General features: G+C 47.2%; 1 protein-coding gene across 1 annotated transcript in view; it reads right to left on the minus strand.

Moving 5' to 3' along the window:
* The window catches only part of inppl1a (inositol polyphosphate phosphatase-like 1a), a 200,707-nt gene that overhangs the window by 45,832 nt on the left and 132,639 nt on the right, over positions 1-22,236 (minus strand). Inside the window, exons 10-18 of the mRNA XM_085998320.1 lie at positions 19,613-19,719; positions 19,104-19,206; positions 14,727-14,923; positions 13,133-13,250; positions 11,325-11,421; positions 8,339-8,477; positions 1,449-1,548; positions 995-1,083; positions 360-441 (exon numbers count right to left, since the gene is read on the minus strand). Of these exons, the coding sequence (XP_085854446.1) occupies positions 360-441; positions 995-1,083; positions 1,449-1,548; positions 8,339-8,477; positions 11,325-11,421; positions 13,133-13,250; positions 14,727-14,923; positions 19,104-19,206; positions 19,613-19,719 (1,032 nt within the window). The remainder of the gene's footprint in view (positions 1-359; positions 442-994; positions 1,084-1,448; positions 1,549-8,338; positions 8,478-11,324; positions 11,422-13,132; positions 13,251-14,726; positions 14,924-19,103; positions 19,207-19,612; positions 19,720-22,236) is intronic.

The raw sequence follows: 22,236 nt of genomic DNA on the forward strand, positions 1-22,236 counted from the left end.
TTGGACCATATTAAAAAGGAGGTATATTCGATTGAACAGTCAACATATAAAGGGTGATACATGTATATTTACCAGATCATGTCTGCCTTCGATCTGGCAGTCCAAGCTTTAGAACTGATGGTTGGAAGCATAACGCTGCACCCTCTTAGTAATACTGCCATTTATACAGCCCTTTAGCACGGTGAAGGGACAATGAGGCAAATGGCCTACTCCTGTTGCCATTAAATATCCCAAAACTATTCACAAACTGAACTGTTTGACATTTGTGATAATGGAGCAATTCAGCAGAACGCACTATGAAATAAAAATTACTCTTGCAGCGTTATCGAAGTGGAGGGGACCCAAGACACGTAACTCACCGTACGAATTACAAATGATGTGGGTCTCGGGGTACGGTTTCCACAAAATTCTGTCACACCACGATGGAACGTTGGTGCGGACCTGTCGATAGAAAGAACAGCTGCATTTACACTGCGCTCTGATTTATTCTACCAGGCTCTTGGGCTGCGTGATCCTGCGTCACTTGGCCAGTTTTTCATGCTTCCTTTCGACCTCACCTCTAAGCGCCATTCACGCACCGTGTCTCATTATTTATCTCATTGTGCCTCCTATTGTCACATGCTAATATTACTTTTACCATCTAACCACCTATTCTCCACTTAAGCCCTTTGCCTTAAGGGTGGTAACTTAATACAGTAACTTTCAAAGGGAATTGGATAAATACTTGAAAAGCAAACATTTGCAGGGCTGTGGGGAAAGAGCAGGGGAGTGGGATTAATTGGAGAGCTCTTTCAAAGAGCCGGCACAGGCACGATGGGCCGAATGGCCTCCTCCTGTGCTGTATCATTCTATGATTTAAAATGCATCTGGGTTTATTCAATCACTGCAAGTCAGTGACCCTAATACTTACAGCAGCTTTATCGTGGGTGGTGGTGATAGGGGTGAGAGAAAATAACTAGAAATTGGCAAATGACTGCAAAAAGTCCTTACATACCCCGGTGGGCTTCTGCTTGTGGCAAACATACACATCCCGGGAACCTCGCTCGTATCGATACGTCGGAGGGAATGTGATCTCCTCTTCATCTACAGACAGGATGCACAAGAAAACATTTGAATCAAACCTTTCGGGTCCAGTCTTGTCCGCGAGCGACAGACAATGGGGCGTAGATTTAAAGTAATTGGAAGAAGGATTAGAAGGGAGTTGAGGAGAACTCTTTTCATCCAGAGGGTGGTGGGGGTCTGGAACTCACTCACAGCAGAAACCCTCATCACATTTAGAAAGTACCTGGATATGCACTTGAAGTGCCGGAACCTACAGGGCTACGGACCAAGAGCTGGGAAGTGGGATTAGGCTGGAGAGCTCTTTTTCAGCCGGCACGGACACGATGGGCCGAATGGCCTCCTTCTGTGCCGTAAACATTCTATAATAATGTGACGCCAGTACTTACAGAATCGAAGAAATATTTTATTTTTTTCTTTCTCCAGGTTCAGCTGGTCAACTTTCTGCAGAGGCTCAAACTCTTTCCTGTTGATGTAGTTCAGTATGTCCTGCACAGGGAAACACAGAATGAAGGAAATCAGAGGACAAACAAGCTAATGAAGAGTGACCTGCAGGAGTGCGCGACAGGAGTGGCCCACAGAATAGAATCATGATCCCATTTTGCAATATACAAATTTCAATTGCCATTAAGAAATTTTCAGTTAGTTTTAATGTGCAATAATTCTCCTGGAGTATCATTTAAAAAAAAACACACACACACCTATCTGGCAACTGATGCATCAAAATACTTCTAAACAAAAACAGCAGCTGGCGAGGGAGAAAGGAATAGAAGGATATGTTGATAGGACGAGACGATGAGGGGTGGGAGGAGGCTGATACGTAAACGCACGTGTCGAATGACCAGTTTCTGTGCAACAAATTCTATGTAATTCTGTGAAAAGAAGTGAAGCACCAAGACACACAGGCCAGAACAGTTCCCGTTTCAGTTCCCCGTCTGTGGCGAGTCTGCTGACCTCAGCTCGGGATTGAAGGTGGGGGAGGTGACTGCTACTGTTTGTCTCGGTGACCCGGAGCTATGGAGGTTGGGGGGCAGGGGGGAAGGGGTGGCGCGTGGGGTTAAACAAAAATAAGGCAGGATTTCTGCTCCCTTTGTATTCAATGTTGTATTGGTGTGCCCCTAGAAAAAGGGACCACCTCTGTAGTCTTTGTGCCGTCATAATGGGGACACCTTTTTTAGGGTTGAATACGGAGATGAGGGGTTGATGGTCAGTCAGCAAGGTAAATTTTTGTCCGTGTAGGTAATGGTTGAATTTCTTCACTCCCCTGTCTTCCCTGTCTATCTGGGCATAGTTACGCTCAGCTGAGTTCAATGAGCGTGACGCAAAAGCTATCGGCCGTTCCGAGCCATCAGGGAATCTATGGGACAATACCGCTCCTATGCCGTAAGGGGATGCATCGCACGCCAGTCTGATTGGTAGTGATGGGTTGTAATGAGCCAAAACTTTCTCGGATGTGATTAAGTCTTTACATTTATGGAAGGCACGTTTACAGTCTTCGTTCCATTTCCAAATCACTCCTGTCTGTAGAAGATCATTAAGAGGGTGTAGAATAGTTGATAAGTTCGGTAAAAATTTATGATAGTAATTTATTAATCCCAGGAATGACCTTAATTGTGAAACATTTTCAGGTGCTGGGGCTTTTATAACTGCTTCAATTTTTTCAGGTGACTTATGCAACCCTTCCTTATTAATTATGTGGCCACAATATGATATCTGATTTTGGAAAAATTCGCACTTGGGGCGATTTGCTCGTAGGCCTCGTTCTTTCAGCCTAGTGAGCACCTGCTCCAAATTGGCAAGGTGCTCGTTGTCGTTTTCTCCTGTTATAAGGATGTCGTCTAGGTAGCATTGAGTCCCCGGAATCCCTTGCAGGACTTGCTCCATAGCTCTTTGCCAGATAGCTGGAGCTGATGCTATTCCAAAAACCAGTCGATTGTACTGGTACAGGCCTTTGCGTGTGTTTATTGTGAGATACTTTTTAGAGGTCTCCTCAACCTCCATCTGTAGATATGCCTGTGCCAAGTCAATTTTTGTGAAACGTTTCCCTCCGGATAGTGAGGCGAAAATATCTTCTATCCTCGGAAGAGGATACTGTACCGTGTGAAGGACCGGGTTTACAGTCACCTTAAAGTCCCCACAGATGCAAATTTTTTTCTGTTCCTCAGAGTTATTTTTCAATGTTTTTTTCATGACTGGAACGATGGGTGTTGCCCATTCGCTCCAATCTATTTTGGATAATACACCTGCCTTTTCCAAATTCTTCAGCTCTGCCTCGACTGCCGGACGTATTGCGTATGGCACCGGTCTTGCCTTAAAAATTTTTGGAATTGCTGTATCTTCCACTTTTATTGAGGCGGTGATGCCTTTCAAGGTTCCTAGTTTCTCTTGAAACACTTCTTTGGCGTTGGCCAAGATGTCTTTTAATCGTTCAGGTATGATGTCATCATTGTTTTTTTCCTTACTGGTCACCGTCAGTGCCTGAATGGAGTGCCAGTCTAAACGTATCTTCCTTATCCATTCACGTCCCAACAACGGTGGACCACCATCTTGTAGAATGTATAAATACAACGTTTGTATTTCTTTGCCGTTGTATACCACAGGCACCCTTATTTTTCCTTTGGGGTAGACTTTCTGCCCCGTATATGTTTTTAAGATAATGGATGTGTCTTTTAGAGGTATATGCGAAAATAGCCTCTCGTAATCTCGTCGATTTATTACGGTTAGAGCTGATCCTGTATCTAGCTCCATTTTAACTGGGGACCCCGCTATTGTGAGGGTAACCCAAATGGTTTGGTAATCCTCTTTGGCAAGTACATTATGTAATTTGAGACAGCTTAGTCTCTTGTTTCCGGAGTCGCTATCGCTATTCTGGTCTTCGGAGCTATTGTCCGTCATCATTTGTACCTTCCTGTACTTTTTATTGATTTTTTGTTTTCTGTCAGTGGATTTATTTTGTCCAGATTGGCATACCCGTGCAATGTGTCCAATCTTACCACATTGCCTGCATGCTTTGCCCTTGAACCAGCAGTCCCTCTGGTTATGGGTGGATCTGCCGCAGCGATAACATCTTCCGAACTCCTGTGTCATTTTATGGGTGCCGAAGTCCTGTGTCTCTTGTTGTATCTCTGCAGCTCCTTTTGCTGCTGCTTCGTATGATACAGCCATACTGAAAGCTTTGTCCAATGTTAAATCTTTTTCAGAAAGCAGTCTTTTTTGTGTTCCTTCACTTAAGAGACCGCAAACAAATTTGTCTCGAAGATAATCCGATAGTCCTGCTCCGAATTGGCAGTACTTTGATAGCTTTCTTAATTCGGTTAGGTAATCAGCGTTACTTTCATTCTTGTGTTGATTTCTCTTGAAGAACTTGAATCGTTCCGCTATCAGCAGCGGTGTTGGGTTTAAATGCTCCTGCAGGGTATCAACAATTTCTTTAAAAGTCTTGTCCTTTGGTTTGGCTGGAGTGATTAAATTTCGTAACAGCCCGTATGTCTTCGCGCCCATTAAGTTCAGAAGTACTGAAGCTTTTTTTTCATGTTATTCCATTTGCAGTGCAATAAACCTCTACTCTTTCCACGTATGTGGTCCAATCTTCTATTTCGCCATCAAAAGCCTCAATATTACCAGATTTAGGCATTTCAGAAAAGATATGGCGCTTCCCGCGCTTTTTTTTCTTCTTTTTTTTTCTCTCTGTAGCAACGATATGGTGCTTCCCGCGCTTTCCCGCCGCTGCTACCGATAACAACGCTGTTTTACTGTGGTTTCCGTTTATTCACTGTTGGAGACTCGTTCCCGACGGAGGTCTAAACGCTGACCTGCTTGCCGCGCCGGCCGTCTCGCGAGTGCACCCTCCCAGTCTGCTATTGCTTGCCTCCGATTTCGCTGCCTGTCTCAGCTGTAGAGCCCGCCGCTGGAGCCCCAGCCTGACGCCCAGGAAGGATTAGCGCAGTACCTGTCACCAGCTTGGCCAGCTGGTGAAACCACAGTTTCTCTTACTTCCTTGAGTCTTCTGGACGCTGGAGGAATCGATGTCCTTGAGGTGCTGCCGAATTGCAGGTAAGTCCGTTTCCACTTCGTCGCCACTGTAGTGTCCGTGTGTAGATAAAGACACTGAAGACAGGAGTTGGTTCATAGGTATTTACTAAGCAAGTCTGGGGGGGTTTTCTAAAGGATATACACAATACACAGGCTTATATAGCCCAAGTGGCAATTATCGGCATTACGCACACCTGGGGCTCTTAAAGGCACATACACCATAATTGCTCTTAAAGGCACATACACCACACTGGAGAGTGCCCGTGTGTGAATGGTGGGGAGAGGAGTGGATTGGGCATGGCTGTGATGCTTCACTTGGTTGAATATCCATCCAGCACGCACTCTGGGCTGATGCACAAAGAAATGTTACTTTGTGATGCGCGGGGTGGCCTCTATGTAACTGCTGCCCAGCAACCACCAGGAAAGAGGGAGAACATTAGGGAGGGAGACAGCTTACAAACTGGTCTATTTGGATTACCTCATCAATGGAGCATACCCACCTCGGAGTCGGGAGGTGCATGGTTCGATCCCCACTCCAGACAATCCCAGCGAGTGGAGACCGGAGCTCCTGCTTGGCATTCCGGGTTAAATCCAACAACAACTTGCATTTATACAGCGCCTTTAACGTAGTAAAATGTCCCAAGGCGCTTCACAGGAGCGTAATCAAACAAAATATGACACCGAGCCACATAAGGAGATATTAGGGTAGATGACCGTAAGCTTGGTCAGAGGTAGGTTTTAAGGAGTGTCTTAAAGGAGGAGAGAGCGATAGAGAGGCAGAGGTTGAGGGAGGGAATTCCAGAGCTTAGAGCCCAGACAGCTGAAGGCACGGCCGCCAATGGTGGGGCGATTAAAATTGGGGACACTCAAGAGGCCAGAATTAGAGGAGCGCAGAGATCTCAGAGGGTTGTAGGGCTGGAGGTGGTTAGAGAAAGGGAGCGGGCGAGGCCAAGGAGGGATTTGAAAACAAGGACGAGAATTTTAAAATCGAAGTGTTGCTTAACTGGGAGCCAATGTACAGTGCACAGGGGTATTGGGTGAACTGGACTTCGTGAAAGTTAGAATCCAGTGGGATTCTCGCATCTGGTGGGGGTGGGCTCCACCACCCCACCCCCCTTCCCTTATCATATGGGTCACAGGAGCCCATAAAACCCTCCCCCAGTATAGGACTAACCACCCCCCTATCGGCTGGTTACGGCCACGGAAGAAGCATTCACGCTGCGGCCTGTCAGACTGTTAATCAGCCCACATATTCTTCCATTACTTCACACTGTTCTCCAAGGGGAGAGCATGAAGATATGAAAAGAGCCAGGTATGATCCATGTTGTTCCATTTCAAAAGAAATAATTTTGGGTGGGGGCGGGAAAAATTACATAACATGAGAAATAGGAGCAAGAGTAGGCCATTCGGCCCTTCGAGCCTGCTCTGCAATTTCTGCTAGCTTGATTCCTGCTGGTGTCCTGGAAACGAAGCCCAACCTCCCAGTGACCCGAAAGCGAAATATCACAGCTGTGCAGCCAGTAAATTCGAGTTGGTACCCGACACCCAGACAATGACTTATCCAGCTGGATCAAGAGCCCAGAGCCTGTGGAAAATCAATTAGGAACACTCGATCACATTTCATTTCAGCTGACTGATGCGAAATCAAGCGGCCCTTGGGATAAGCGAGGTCCCACTGCACGCACAGCAAAGGGTAATAGATGGTGCGGAATCCCCCTCTCTCCCCTTATTCCCCATCCCCCAGGGCCTCCAACAGCACGTACAACATATGTCTGAAGGTGGCTCTCTGGTGGCAACCGTGGCTCAGTGGGCCGCACTCGGCCTCCGAGTCAGAGGGCTGTGGGTTCAAGTCCCACTCCAGAGACTTGAGCACAAAACTCTAGGCCAACACTCCAGCGCAGTACTGAGGGAGTGCCGCACTGTCGGAGGGGCAGTACTGAGGGAGCGCCGCACTGTCGGAGGGGCCGTCTTTCGGATGAGACGTTAAACCTAGGCCCCGTCTGCCCTCTCAGGTCCCATGAAGAGGAACTGGGGAATTCTCCCCAGTGACCTGGGGTCAATATTTATCCCTCAATCAACATCACTAAAACAGATGATCTGGTCATTATCGCATTGCTGTTTGTGGGAGCTTGCTGCGTTTCCTACATTACAACAGTGACTACACTTCAAAAGTACTTAATTGACTGTAAAGCACTTTGGGGCGTCCTGAGGTCGTGAAAGGTGCTGTACAAATGCAAGTTTTTCTTTCTTTCCTTCTGTGCACCAAGATATTGCGGCACAATTTCTTTCTGGGTGTAGCTTATTCGTAAGGGGATGTATTTTGTTGGTGCGAGTGTCCAAATCCTTTAAGGTAGCCTGGATAAGGTCAAGCCCGCCTCAGCATCTCTCTCAGTAACTGGACCACAAACTGGCTGCAGTCCAAACAACGCAAACAGAAAGCTGAGCAAATCGAAGGGCCTACAATTCATAGCATTACATAGAATAAAAAGCACAGCAACAGGCCATTCGGCCCAACCAGTCCATGCTGGCGTTTATGCTCCACTCGAGCCTCCTCCTGTCTTTCCTCATCTAACTATCAGCGTAACCCTCTATTCCCTTCCCCCTCATATGTTTGTCCAGCCTCCCCTTAAATGCATCTATACTATTCACTTCAACCACTCCCTGTGGTAGCGAGTTCCACATTCTCACCACTCTCTGGGTAAAGAAGTTTCTTCTAAATTTCCTATTGGATTTCTTGGTGACTATCTTATATTGACGGCCTCTAGTTTTGCTCTTCCCCATAAGTGGAGACACTCAGAGAGTGGTTCATGTTCCAAGACAACCAACACGAGCTCTGCCGCACGGGCCAGGAAGGCTTCGTGTTTGAGCCCAGGCCTGTGCGGAGACAGCTGGCGGTCGGGGTGCTTTCATTGGCAGCAGCACCTCTGGGCTAGTCAGAGGGTGGCAAAAAATAACGAGACAAATCAGCTGGTTATTCCCAGCAGAAAGCGCATGGGCTGTGGATACCGTACGAGGACAGGATCAGGGTAGATACAACGCCACATGTGGCCAAATTGTGCAAGGACAGGCTGCAATGCCTTGTGTGGTCGAATAGCCAGCTAATACTCTCTGCCTTGGGTTGTATACATTAAGAACAGCCAGTTGGGTGAGATACGAAGAGTGCCCAATGCCTGCGCATCTGGACCCCCGAACGAGTCAATGTGCTAACAGGTGCGTTCTCAACCCTCAGTACCACGACGTCACCTACCTGCAGCTCCATGTCCAGCCGATAATTGAGGTCCCCAAACCAGAAGAGATGCGTGAACCGTAATGAGATGTCAAAGGAACTCAGCTGCTTATCCCCGAGGGAAAGTAACCGCAGGATATCCAAGTAATTCTGATTCCGTCTGCGCGTCAGAAACAGGGTTTGAAAAAGACGGGTTTTTATTCTGGTTCACTGCTCCACTCCCAACTTAGTTTTTCCTCTTGTTTGGTTTCGCTTCCCGAAGTAAATAAAGCCTCCCTCCCCTCTGAATGGAATTGATCAATCAAGACTACAAGCTCCCCCATCAGCACCACCAAATGGATCAAAGCTTCATCATGGGACAAGCTGCAGTGAGGAAATACGATACAAGACCCTTGAGGCTGGTGGCTCGCAATAGCAATGCAGCACGGCCACACTACAGCTCTCCTCTTTCCCCCCACCGGCTGTTTAAACATAAAAAACAGAATTCTCTCTTACCCTGGATGGCCTCAGTTCATCTCCCAAACCTGTGCTCACAAGAACATTCTTAAAGAAAAAACACCTCTTCATTTCTGCTCCCGATTCACAATGTTTTGCCACTCTCAACGAGCTAGCTTGACTTAGTTGAAAGCAATGTTCCCGCTAAGCTGCGTAGCCTGGAGTTTCCGCGCAAGCTGCTCACTGGCTTTTCAATGCAAGAAACTGCACAAGTGCGAAAATTTGAATGGGCCGTGCAGCCCGTTAAAGGGACCACGCAAATTTTTTTTGTTTTTGTTTAAAAAACGAGGAACATTGGTTGCAAGCACTCATGTCTCTGGGTCCGAAGGAAGTGGGGGTGCACGTGACAAGTATAGATGAGGAAGGCCCCCTGGCTGGAGAGTCTAGAACACAGGGTCATAGTCTCAGGATAAGGGGTTGGCCATTTAGGACTGAGATGAGGAGACATTTCTTCACTCAGTGTTGTGAATCTTTGGAATTCTCTATCCCAGAGGGCTGTGGAGGCTCAGTCATTGAGTATATTCAAGACTTAGATCGACAGATTTTTGGACTCTGGGGGAATCAAGATAAGGGGATCGGGCGGGAATGTGGAGTTGAGGTAGAAGATCAGCTATAATCTTATTGAATGGCGGAGCAGGCTCGAGGGGCCGAATGGTCGACTCCTGCTCCAATTTCTTACGTTACGTTATTCTTCCCATCTTAGCAAGGCTCTGAAGTCCCCCATTGAATCAGATTGATTCAGAATATTAACTATCTTGTGCTCAGATTCTGTTCCAATCTCAGTTGCATCTATTATTATTCCCTCTGACCATTGAAGTCCTGAAGGAATTTTCTACGGTTTTGTCTTGCCTCTGCAGTTCTGGCTTTTTCGAGGTCCCTTTAACATGTTTCTGCATGTTCCTATATTTATCCAACCGAACCCTTTCTCCTGGCAGGATTTGCAGAGGCCAACAAACCTACAGTGTGTTTCCAATATTATCTGTTATTATTTCAGCTTGGCTGTGTTGGTGCCTGTATTTTCCTCGCTATTTGACTTTTGATCAGCTTGTTAATCCATTATGGGTCACATCTGTTTGGTCTACATTTGCTGATTATAAATATGTATTTATCCTGCATGCTCAACCGTATGCCTTTAAAAGTGTTCCACCTATCCTCCACTGTTGAATACCCCTGGTCAATTTGCTTCAATTGGTCCCAGGTGCTCTCCAGGACATGCGCACATACCCTGACACTTCTAGTGCTGAAGCAATGCTGCAATGTCATCGTCCTTTGGATGAGACGCTGAACCAAGGCCTTGCCTGCCTCGTCTGATGGGGGTTGACGATCCCAGCACAGGACTCGAAGACCAGAGGGTTCTCCCAGTATTCTGGTTAAGATTCCTCCCTTCAATCAACACTATCAAGACCAGATGGTTGTGTGGAATGTTGCAAGCATAAAATGATAGGTTTATCTAAAGAACAAGTCACCTGACTCTGAAAGTAATTCATTGTGCGTAGAGCTCTTATGGCAGTGAGGTATGGGGGCGGATACATATATTTTTGCCTCCGAAACAGTCACTTGGAGGCAGCAAACCGCCAGCCTACTCTAGCCACACCTAGCATCTAGCTCATAATGGCAGGAGCCTGGCTGTGGACAGAATTTAAAGCATCAATCTTTACATTATAGAAAGAACTTCCATTTCTACAACGCCTTTCACGGCCTCAGGACATCTCAGAGCGCTTAACAGCCAATTAATTACTTTTGAAGTATAGTCACTGCTGTAATGCGGGGAAACACGACAGCCAATTTGCACACAGCAAGCTCCCACAAACTGCAATGTGATAAATGGCCAGATAATCTATTTTAGTGACGTTGGTTGAGGGATAAATATCGGCCAGGACACCAGGGAATAGTGGCGTGGAATCTTTTACCACCACCTGAGGGGGCAGATGGAGCCTCGGTTTAACGTCTCATCCGAAAGACATTGCAGCACTCCCTCAGTGGTGTACTGAATTGTCAGCCTAGGTTTTGCACTAGAGTGGAATTATATGGACAAAAATGCAGGCACAGACTAGCTGAAATAAAAACAGAAAATGTTGGAAACACACAGTAGGCCTGTCAGCACCTGGAAAGGAGAGATTAATGATTCAGGTGCGCCCCTCCATCGAGTGTCCAATGCTGATGGACTGACTGGATTTCCAACAGTTTCAACGTTTGTTTTAGTTGAGCAATCCTGATTTTTTTTTTATTGCAGCCAGACTGAGTGAGCACCTCGCAGGGGAGGGATTTCCTCAGGTCGCTGAGCGTCAGGGTCACAATAAACACAGCGGGAGGAGTTCAGGACCCCTGCTAAAAATTCAACTCTCAAAATGCTTTTAGTGGAAAATCGGACATAGAAAGTCTTTACGATGTCGCAAGCACAAAGTGACCAAAGAGAATCTTCTCGCTGAGTTTATGATGCTCCCAACACAGTGACCAGAGGCCGCTTTGTCCCAGGCCCTTCCTAATTAAGCATTGTGCTGATTACACCTACCTTGCAGTCTTCTCATTACCAGACGTCAAGTGGCAGTTAACGAATCCAAACGAAGTTCCATTGAACATAAAAGAAACACCAACAGCGCCTTTGTTACCTGTGGGTAATGAAGAATTACTTTTAGCGAATAACACTTGCGCGCAGTGCTCATCATGTGAAAGAACAACATCTTGCATTTATATAGCACCTTTAATGTAGTAAAACATCCCAAGGGGCTTCACAGGAGCATAATCAGGAAATGTTTGCCATGCAAGGAGACATGAAGACAGGTGACCAAAGGCTTGGTCAAAGAGGTAGGTTTTAAGGAGTCTCTTAAAGGAGGAGAGGTAGAGAGGCGGAGAAGTTTAGGGAGGAAATTCCAGAGCTTGGGGCCCGGGCAGCTGAAGGCACGGCCGGCAACGGTGGAGCGATTAAAATCAGGGATGCTCAAGAAACCAAAATTGGAGGAGCGCAGAGATCTTGGTGCAAGGGGGAAGAGGTGGATGCTGAGCAGCAACCCAAGTAATCTGGCATGGGGAAGGCGGGGAAGGGGTTAAAAAAAAAGCAATAGGAACTACAGGTAAATTGGAGATAAGTGTTTCCAGAGGATTTGGAAGGCATAAAGAGAGCAAGCTGGCCGAGCTGTTTTGGGAAGAGATTCCAGAGGGCAGGAGGGAAAGGGTCAGCCTCCAGTGATGAATGGAGGAACGGCAATAATCCAGAGATGGAGAAGCAGAGGGTACCGCCCAGTGATGTACAGCCACAGACGATCCCTTGAAAACTCCACGGAGAGAACTGAAATGAGTACGACGTGCTTGTAGTCGATACTCTCGGGGACCGTGGAAGTTTGGTGAGGATGTGAGCCATGAATGTACAGAACTGGGGCTGAAGAGTGTGGGATAACTTGAAGTTATGGCTAGTGGATGCAGCGGCAATCATCCAACACCTACAGCCATTTGTGAGCCTTGTTTCTGTAACTTGATCTCTATAATCTCCTCCCAATCTCCATAATCTCCTCCCGCCCTCCAAGATCTCTCTGCTTCTCCAATTGTGGCCTCTTGCACATTCCTGATTTTCATCGCTCCAGCATTCAGCGGCTTTGGCCCTAAACGATGGAATTCCCTCCCGAAATACCTCTCTCCTCCTTTAAGACGCTCCTTAAAACCTACCTCTTTGACCAAGCTTTTGGTCATCTGTCCTAATATCTCCTGAAAAGAACATAACAATTAGGAGCAGGAGTAGGCCATACTACCTCTCGAGCATGCTCCACCATTCAATGAGATAGTGACTGATCATCGACCTCAACTCCACTTTCCCGCCCGATCTCCATATCCCTCGATTCCCCTAGAGTCCAAAAATCTATCGATCTCAGCCTTGAATATACTCGACGACTGAGCCTCCACAGCCCTCTGGGGCAGAGAATTCCAAAGATTCACCACCCTCTGAGTGAAGGAATTCCTCCTCATCTCAGTCTTAAGTGGCCGACCCCTTATCCTGAGACTATGTCCCCTAGTTCTAGACTCTCCAGCCAGGGGAAACAGCCTCTCAGCATCTACCCTGTCAAACCCCCTCAGAATCTTACATGTTTCAATGAGATCACCTCTCATTCTTTTAAACTCCAGCGAATATAGGTCCAATCTACTCAATAGTATATGCAGCTCAGTGTCAAATTTTGTTTGATAATCGTTCCTGTGAAGCGCCTTGGTACGTTTTGCTACGTTAAAGAAGCTATATAAATGCAAGTTGTTATGGTTTCCATCACTAATGGTTGATCAGTGACCATTCGACTAACATGGCTGCATAGCTGCTGGGATCACTTGGTTACCTACCCAACGTATTGGCTATTCCAGTCTTCACACTCGACGTACTGATGTGACTGATCCGGTTCTCGTGCTCCGGCTTAACCAGGACTGCAATTTTAATGTTCCAAAGCGTCTGCATTGCAATCTGCGAACAAACAAAAACACATTTACTACACAAACTCAATTCTTGGTAGGGCAGTGTGAATTTAAATGTAGACCTTGATTGCGTGGATTCAGAGATATGGAACCAAGGCAGGTAGGTGGAGTCGAGATACAGATTAGCCATGATCTAATTGAATGGAGAACAGAATCGAGGGGCTGAATGCCTCCTCCTGTTCTTGTGCTCCGAACGGAGTGGTTTGTTAGGCCACTTCAGATAGCATCAAGCGTCAATAACTATAGTGTGGGACTGGAGTGACATGGAGGCCAGGGAGAGGTGGCGATCTCCCTTCCTTGAAGGACATCACTGAACCTACTCCTGTCCATACACCCGCGCACTCAAACTTAAAATTCTCATCCTTGTTTTCAAATCTCTTGTGGCCTCGCTCCTTGCTATCTGCGTGACCTCCTCCAGCCCGACAATCCTCAGAGATCTCTGCGCTCCTCCAATTCTGGCCTCTTGAGCATCCCCGATTTTAGTCGCTCCACCATTGGCGGCCGTGCCTTCAGCTGCCTCGCCCCTAAGCTCTGGAATTCCCTCCCTAAACCTCTCCGCCTCTCTCCTCCTTTAAGAGGCTCCTTAAAACCTACCCCTTTGACCAAGCTTTTGCTCACCTGCCCGAATATCTCATGTGGCTCAGTGTCAAACTTTGTTTAATAATCGCTCCTGTGAAGCACCTTGGGGCGTTTTACTACGTTAAAGGTGCTATATCAATGCAAGTTGTGGTTGCACTTTCCAGAGACAGCTATTAGGCTCTGGAGCCCTGGCTGAATTTTCTCCGCCTATCACAGGTGTCAATGAGATCAACGACCTCAGCACAGACCAGAGATTGAAGCTCGGACCTTCCTGATCTGTACAGCTAAGCAATTCCTGAAACTGCTAAATTAGAAGCAAAGTGCTCATTTGTAAAATAAAAATTATCCAAGATTTTCGGTGGTAACTTGTATTGCTTCCCATCCCCTTTCCCCACTCACTTCTCTTCCCCTCCACCCACACCATGCCTCACCTTGCAGTGTCTCCTCCTCTTCCCCATTCTCTCCACTCCCACAATCCCCTTCTTTCCATCCGCCCTCCTCAAGCCCTCACTCTCCGAGTGGCAGAGCTAGGTTTGGGGGGGGGGGGGGAAAGAGATGGGGTCGAACTAAGATTTGGCCAACTTGGCGTGAAACCTGGGGAATGCCGACTTGCCTAGTCTGAAGGTCAAGCCAGGATCCACATAGACTCACAGGCCGAACCTGGAACCCAAAGACGAGGGACAGAGGTTCCTGGGTGCGAAATGGAGGCAGTACTCAAAAGCAGCGTTGGTCAATCTCAATATTAAAAGGCAGGGAGGGAACATGACCCCCAACCCCGGCTCTGACATTCCTCTGCCCCCCACCCCCCCGGCTCTGACATTCCTCTGCCCTCCACCCACAAAGGACAAGCTGAACCACATCGGACGACAACACAATACCATCTTACCGGTTTGAAGTCTAGGTCAGTGCATTCTTTCAAACTGCCCCGTACAAAGTCCACCCACTCCTTGTCCGCAACAGAGTTTTCCTGAGTCCCGATAACGTAGATGTCGTGTGGAATGGTGACTGTGGTCTCATCCAGGGTTTTCCCAAGGCCCTTTGACACCAGCCAGGATGCCATGATTTTCGGAGGGGGGGCACTTCCTATTTTTTAAAAAAAAGAGGACAATTTGGTTGAGAATTGCACATGACCACTCTAGGGACTTGAGCACCCAGGCTGACACTCCTGTGCAGTACTGAGGGAGTGCTGCGCTGTCAGAGGTGCCGTCTTTCGGATGAGACAATAAATCGAGGCTCATCTGCCCCCTCAGGTGGATGCAATAGATCCCACGGCACTATTTCAAAGAATAGCAGGGGAGTTCTCCCCGGTGTCTTAATCAATATTTATCCCTCAATATCACTAAAACAGAGTATCTGGTCATCATCACATTGCTGTTTGTGGGAGTTTGCTATGCACAATTTGTCTGCCGCGTTTCCTACAGGTTGCAGAGAAGATTTACCAGGATGATACCCATCAGGAAAGGATGAAAAGGCTGCGCCTCTTTTCTCTTGAAATGAGAAGGCTGAGGGGTGACCTGGTAGAAGTCTTTAAAATTAAGAAAGGTTTTGGTAGAGTAGATAGAGTGTGTTTCCACTTGTGCGGAAGAGCAAAGCTAGAGGCCATCAATATAAGATAGTATTAGTCACCAAGAAATCAAATGGAGAATTCAGAAGAAACTTCTTTACCCAGAGAGTGGTGAGAATGTGGAACTCGCTACCACAGGGAGTGGTTGAAGCGAATAGTATCGATGCTTTTAAGGGGAGGCTAGACAAGCATCTGAGGGAGAAGGGAATAGAGGGTTACGCTGATAGAGTTAGATGAGGAAAGACGGGAGGAGGCTCGAGTGGAGCATAAACCCCGGCATGGACTGGTTGGGCCGAATGTATATCCTATGTAATGCTATGTTATCACAACAGTGACTACACTTCAAAATTACTGCACTGGCTGTAAAGCGCTTTGTAATGTCTTGATGCTGTGAAAGGTGCTATATAAATGCAAGTCTTTTTTTTCTTTCTTGTAGATTGCTAAAGTGTTTAAGGACATAAGAAATAAGAGCAGGAGTCGGCCATATGGCCCCTCAAGCCTGCTCCGCCATTCAATAAGATCGTGGCAGATCATCGACCTCAACTCCACTTTCCCGCCCCATCTCCATATCCCTCGATTCCCCTGGAGTCCAAAAATCTATCGATCTCAGCCTTGAATATACTCAACGACTCAGCCTCCACAGCCCTCTGGGACAGAGAATTCCAAAGATTCACCACCCTCTGAGTGAAGAAATTCCTCCTCATCTCAGTCTTAAATGGCCGACCCCTGATCCTGAGACTATGCCCCCTGGTTCTAGATGCTCCAGCCAGGGGAAACAACCTCTCAGCATCTACCCTGTCAATCCCCCTCAGAATCTTGTATGTTTCAATGAGATCGCCTCTCATTCTTCTAAACTCCAGAGAGTATCGGCCCATTCTACACAATCTCTCATCATAGGACAGCCCTCTCATCCCAGGAATCAATCTAGTGAACCTTTGAGGGTTATGGGGATTTTTAAACGATACAGGGGAAAATGGCAAAACACACTGCCCGCTGCTCTGTCCTTTATATAAAGGATTAACATCGCAGACACACAGATAAAACAAACAGCTTCTCCTCCCACTTCTCACTTGATTTGAAGGTTACGGAGATAGATAGATTCAGAAGATTAAATTTAGTGAACACTATGATTGCAGTCCCTGCTGGGACCATGTGGATCTAGTGACCCCAGAACTCAACAATGGAATCTGCAATACTGACCAATATTGAGATTTTTTTTGCTCCATCAGCATTGCCACTGGATTCTCTTGGCATGGCAGTGTTAAATTACGTACTGGTGCAGCGTTACCCAGAATGTTAGGTCAATACCCACCAGACCCAGTTAAAGTCTGGCTTCTCTCAGCAACGCCGCGATGGGACGTGGATCTGCACCTCAGATCCCTCCCCGCCATGAGCTTCCAATATCAATCATGCCATTGCAGCTGCTGCCAATTCAATAGGAAGAGGCGAGATAAAAAATATACACTATAGGACCAGTTGTTCAAATTTAATTTGAACAGGTGTTAGCCGTGCTTCAGTGGGTAGCACTCTCCCTCTGAGTCAGAAGGTTGTGTGAGAAGGTTGTGTGTTCAATCCCCACTCGAGATTTGAGCACATAATCTTGGCGGACACTCCCAGTGCCAGTACTGAGTGTGTCGGAAGTGCCTTTAAAAATTCACGCAGACTTCCCTTAATTAACTGTTTCTCCAAGTGTTACAGACTCCAGTAGTTTTCCAACAACTGAGGTAGCTGGCCTATAATTTCCCCAAGTTAATTCAGTCTCCTCCTTTTTGAAGGGGGGAGTCAGAGGTGAAGGGAAGTTCGTTGAGACAGACCCCAGGCTGTATTACAAGCAATGTTCCCGCTAATGATCTTTTTGGGTGTGCGCTGCACGGCCCATTCAGATTACCGCGTGTGCATTAGAACGCCGTTGAGCCGGCTGCGCGGGATTTGCAGATCGCGGCTCGGCTGTGTAGCTTAAAGGGAACATTGAATACGAGTAATGCGGGCTAACTCGATGGGCTCAGTGATCTTTCCGCTTGTGCCATTTTACTTGGCACGTGTCTGAGGATCTGCAACTTTCATCAATTGGTGAAATCTACGCTACAAAAGGTGCCCCCTGCTTCGGGCACGCCGTCCGCAGCATTGGAAGAAAAGTATCGTGTTTAAATAGCACCGGGTAACATCCGAGAAATAACCAAAAGCACTTCAGACAATGCTCTTAAACTGAGGCTCCAGCTGCCTGTTCCAGTGCTTCTCACTAGCAAGGTGAGATTTCCGCGTGTAATACCCACTGGAAATGTTATGTACGCTAAGTATGGTTATCAATCTTTAACTTAGACACTGTATTATCATTGTTATAAATCCCTGGGTTAAAGTTGCCCATGTGAAGGTACGGCAAGAACTTTTAAGGACACAATGTGACTAAGAGCAGACTTTCCATAATTCTGCACCAGTATCAACTGTTGCAGACAGTGAGGCTGCGCAGTCTCCAGGCAGAAACCCCAGGAGGAAGGGGTGGAGTCGGGGTTTTCGAGCGGGAAAAAGGAGCGACTGGAAGAGAGGAGGGCAGGAGCTCTGAAAAGAGGGCTCAGGAGGCAAATGGCTGCCGCATCCCGTCCCGGGCTTCCAAACTCGGCCGCCGCCCTTCGTATTAGTAGCTCTGCATCCAGAACTCAAAGTGGGATTCAGTGATCGTGAAGAGAATTCAACGAAGGGGTTCGGAGTCGTAAGTCTTGCAGACATTATACATACCATGAGCTCCAACTTAAGCGCGCCAACGAAAGAGTGCACTCGAATTTGGATTCAGGGACAGATTCTCCTTTGAATCCATGTAAATGGAGAATGTATGTTTATTATGTCTAGATTCATTCTAATGTATGCAAATGTCTAATTTAGTTCATTGACCTGTAATCTTCTTATACTGTCTGACGTTAAAACTATAAAGTAAGATAATTAGAATTAAGCCATTGTAGTAGTGATCTCCTTACTGGACTATAGAATACTGTCTACAACAGAGACCACATCTCACATATATCTAGAGAACCGTAAAGGGGTTACACACGAATGCATTATTATCCCCCAGTCAGGTTCGGAGCGCCATCTGGGTGGGGCCCGCACCCACATTTTTCTATTTACCAGAATGGTACCAGGGATGAGGGACTTCAATGATGTGGAGAGACTGGAGAAGTTGGGATTGTTCTCCTTAGAGCAGAGAAGTTTAGAGGGAGATTTGATAGAGGTGTTCAAAATTATGAAGTGGTTTTGATCGAGTAAATAAGGAGAAACTGTTTCCAGTGGCAGGAGGGTCAGTAACCAGAGGACACAGATTTAAGATAATTGGCAAAAGAACCAGGGGGTAGACGAGGAGCCTTTTTTTACGCAGCGAGTTGTTGTGATCTGGAATGCGCTGCCTGAAAGGGCGGTGGAAGCAGATTCAATAATAACTTTCAAAAAGGAAACTGGATAAATACTTGAAAAGGAAAGATTTTCAGGACTATAGGTAAAGGGCAGGGGGGAGTAGGACAAATTGGAGAGCTCTTTCAAAGAGCCGGCACAGGCACGATGGGCCGAATGGTCTCCTCCTGTACTGTATCATTCTATTCTAGGATTCTGATTTGGAGGAGGGAGAATTACCAACTGAGCCAAGCTGACTCAAGTAAGTGAGGAGTGGGAGGCCGGCCTGTGTAAAACGTCAGGTGATTTCTCTCTCGTTCTTACCCATATTCCAAGTGCCGATGAAGACTGAAATCATGTCCGGTTCATCTTGCTTGGAATGTTTGTTCTTCATCAACTGCAGGAGTTGGCAAAAAGCCTCTCGTTTCTGAAAGAGGAAAGAAAAAAAGAACCTCAACTTTAAAGGCTTTGACAGGGTCACTGCAGAAAATGCTTTGGAAAAAACTTAGCAACTTGAACCCCACTCCCAGTTGTTTTAGACGGTCTTTTGTTCTTGAAACCAGCCTCGCTACCTCTCTCGTTTTTTAAGATGCTCCTTAAAAACGACCTCTGACCAAGCTTTGGGTCATCTGTCCTAATATCTCATGTGGCTCGGTGTCAAACTTTATCCGATAACGCTCCTGTGAAGCAGCTTGGAACGTTTTACTACATTAACAGGAGCTATATAAATGCAAGTTGCTGTTTGGCATTTGGTCTCGTGTGCTTGTTCCAAAGGCAGGCTGAAACACTTGGGAACGAGTAACCTCCAGGAAGGCTGTGGTTGGGTAACTCACCCTTGTAGTTTCGAAGATGAAATCTTTCCTTTGTGTTTTATCCTTCTCCTTCTCGAACACTATTCCCAGTTTGTTGTGGACACGCTGTGACTTTATCAACTGGCGAACTGAGGGGGGAAAAGAAAAAAATAATCCATTGATGACTCCGGGGGGTGTTTGTTGTACCGACGCTCGTCCGATTGGTGTGGACCAGGTCCAAACCCCCCGTGCGCATGCTGAACCAGGAGGGCAGGAGCCTCAACAGCCTGGTATCGAGCTTAAAATCCACAGTCCTATTAATTTACAGGCCTCTGAAGTGGCTGATACGAACAGATGCTCCCCTGCGCCTCTTCCAGAGCTGCCGTGGGATCTTTGACATCCACCTGCCACAGAGACTTGATTTAATCGTTCATCTAGTTTGTGCAGAGCTGGCCAGGGTAGTGCCAGTACGGTGATGCAAATGGCCGCAGCATCCCTGGGCCAGAGGCAATGTTGCCGTTTAGCACGGCCGTGCAGCTGTCTGAAGCTCCGCCGCTTGCCAGTTTCCGGATGCAAAAAAACACGCGGCGGTCTGAATGGGCCGTGCAGCCCCTTAAAGGGTCCACGCACCCAAAATAAAAACGACAGGGAACATTGCCCAGGAGTACAGTAGTGTAGTGGTTCTGATAATTGGCTACCAAGTTAGGAGCCTGATGGAATACTCTCCACTTGCCTGGATGAGTGCAGCTCCAACACTCAAGAAGCTCGACACCATCCAGGACAAAGCAGCCCGTTTGATCGGCACCCCATCCACCACCTTAAACATTCACTCCCTCCACCACCAGCGCACCGTGGCTGCAGTGTGTACCATCTACAAGATGCACTGCAGCAACTCGCCAAGGCTTCTTCAGCAGCACCTCCCAAACCTGCGACCTCTACCACCTAGAAGGACAAGGGCAGCAGGCGCATGGGAACACCACCACCTCCAAGTTCCCCACCAAGTCACACACCAGCCTGACTTGGAAATATATCGGCCGATCCTTCATCGTCGCTGGGTCAAAATCCTGGAACTCCCTCCCTAACAGCACTGTGGGAGTACCTTCACCGCACAGACTGCAGTGGTTCAAGAAGGCGGCTCACCACCACCTTCTCGAGGGCAATTAGGGATGGGCAATAAATGCTGGCCTTGCCAGCAACACCCAGATCTTATGAGCGAATAAAAAAAGCCCAGAAATCAATCTGGTAATTTGTGGGCAGGCACCAGCAAAAATAAAAAATGACCATGAAAGCGGCTGGATTGATATCAAAAAGTGACAGTGTTCACTAATGCCCTTCCTACATGTGGCTCTCGTCCACACTATATGATAACATTGCACCTGGGTAATAATTGCAGCCTTGCCACCATTGCCCACATCCCGAGAACACAAAGTGCATCAGGCACGACTTCCATCAGCGATTGCTTAGCAGTGAGCTGACACTACACAACGTCAGCATCCCTCGTCTTGTAACTCAAGCTCCACGGCTCCCCTCCCCCCCCCCCACCGTGGAGCCGGAGCTTTCATTTTCATCCATGCAGTGAAGTCTTTGCAATAAAAAAAACCCAGAGGAATGTTTACACGGCAGCATTTGTCAAAGCCTCTTCCCACACGAAAGCAACTCCCCGCCCCTCTCGCAGCTCTGTTTCCAATTACACGCTGCAAACATCAAAAGATGGCAGTGTCGCTGAGGAGGCAACAGAAATTCCCCCATCAAAGGGGAGCAGACTGGGGTTAGAAGAGAAAAAAACAACCACGTAGGCAAATGCTAGTGGAGGAATCAGCACTTTCCAGGATTGATTTTGTGGCTTCAGTAACATTAGAAAAGGAAATCTATTTCCTCTGGTGGGGGGAATCCAGAAAAGGCAGGCATAATCTGAAAATTAGAAAAGGCCAAATCAGGAAGCACAGTTTCTTCACAGGATGTGGGCATCGCTGGCAAGGCCAGTATTTATTGCCCATCCCTATTTGCCCTCGAGAAGGTGGTGGTGAGCCGCCTTCTGACAACCGAGTGGCTTGCTAGGCTATTTCGGAGGGCAGTTAAGAGTCAACCACATTGCTGTGGGTCTGGAGTCACGTATAGGCCAGACCGAGTGAGGGCAGCAGATTTCCTTCCCTGAAGGACATTGGTGAACCAGATGGGTTTTTATGTCAATCCGATAGTTTCATGGTCACCATTACGGATACTAGCTTTTTATTCCAGATTTATTTAATTAATTGAATTTAAATTTCCCAGCTGCCGCAGTGGGATTTGAACTCTGGATTACTGGTCCAGTAACATACTCACACTGCTACCGTTTCACACAAAGGGTAGTGGAAATCTGCAACTCTGCCCCCCAAAAAGCCTGTGGATGCTGGGTGTCAATTGAAATTTTTAAGACTGACATCAATAATTTATGGTTAAGCAATGTTATCGAGCGATATGGAGCAAAGGCATATAAATTGAGTTGAGGGACAGATCAGCCACGATTGATTTGAATGGTGGAGCAGGCTGGAGGGGCTGAATGGCCTCCGCCTGCAACTAAAACAGAACAGGGACATCTGGGTTATAGAGGCAGAGGGAGGGGGCTGTGGAGAAGAGTTGGCTTTACACTGCATCTAACCAGTGCTGTACCTGCCCTGGGAGTGTTT

Source organism: Somniosus microcephalus, chromosome 10 (genome assembly GCF_052327205.1).
Source record: "Somniosus microcephalus isolate GS21.2 chromosome 10, FLI_Smic_1.0, whole genome shotgun sequence".
Taxonomy (NCBI): Eukaryota; Metazoa; Chordata; class Chondrichthyes; order Squaliformes; family Somniosidae; genus Somniosus; species Somniosus microcephalus.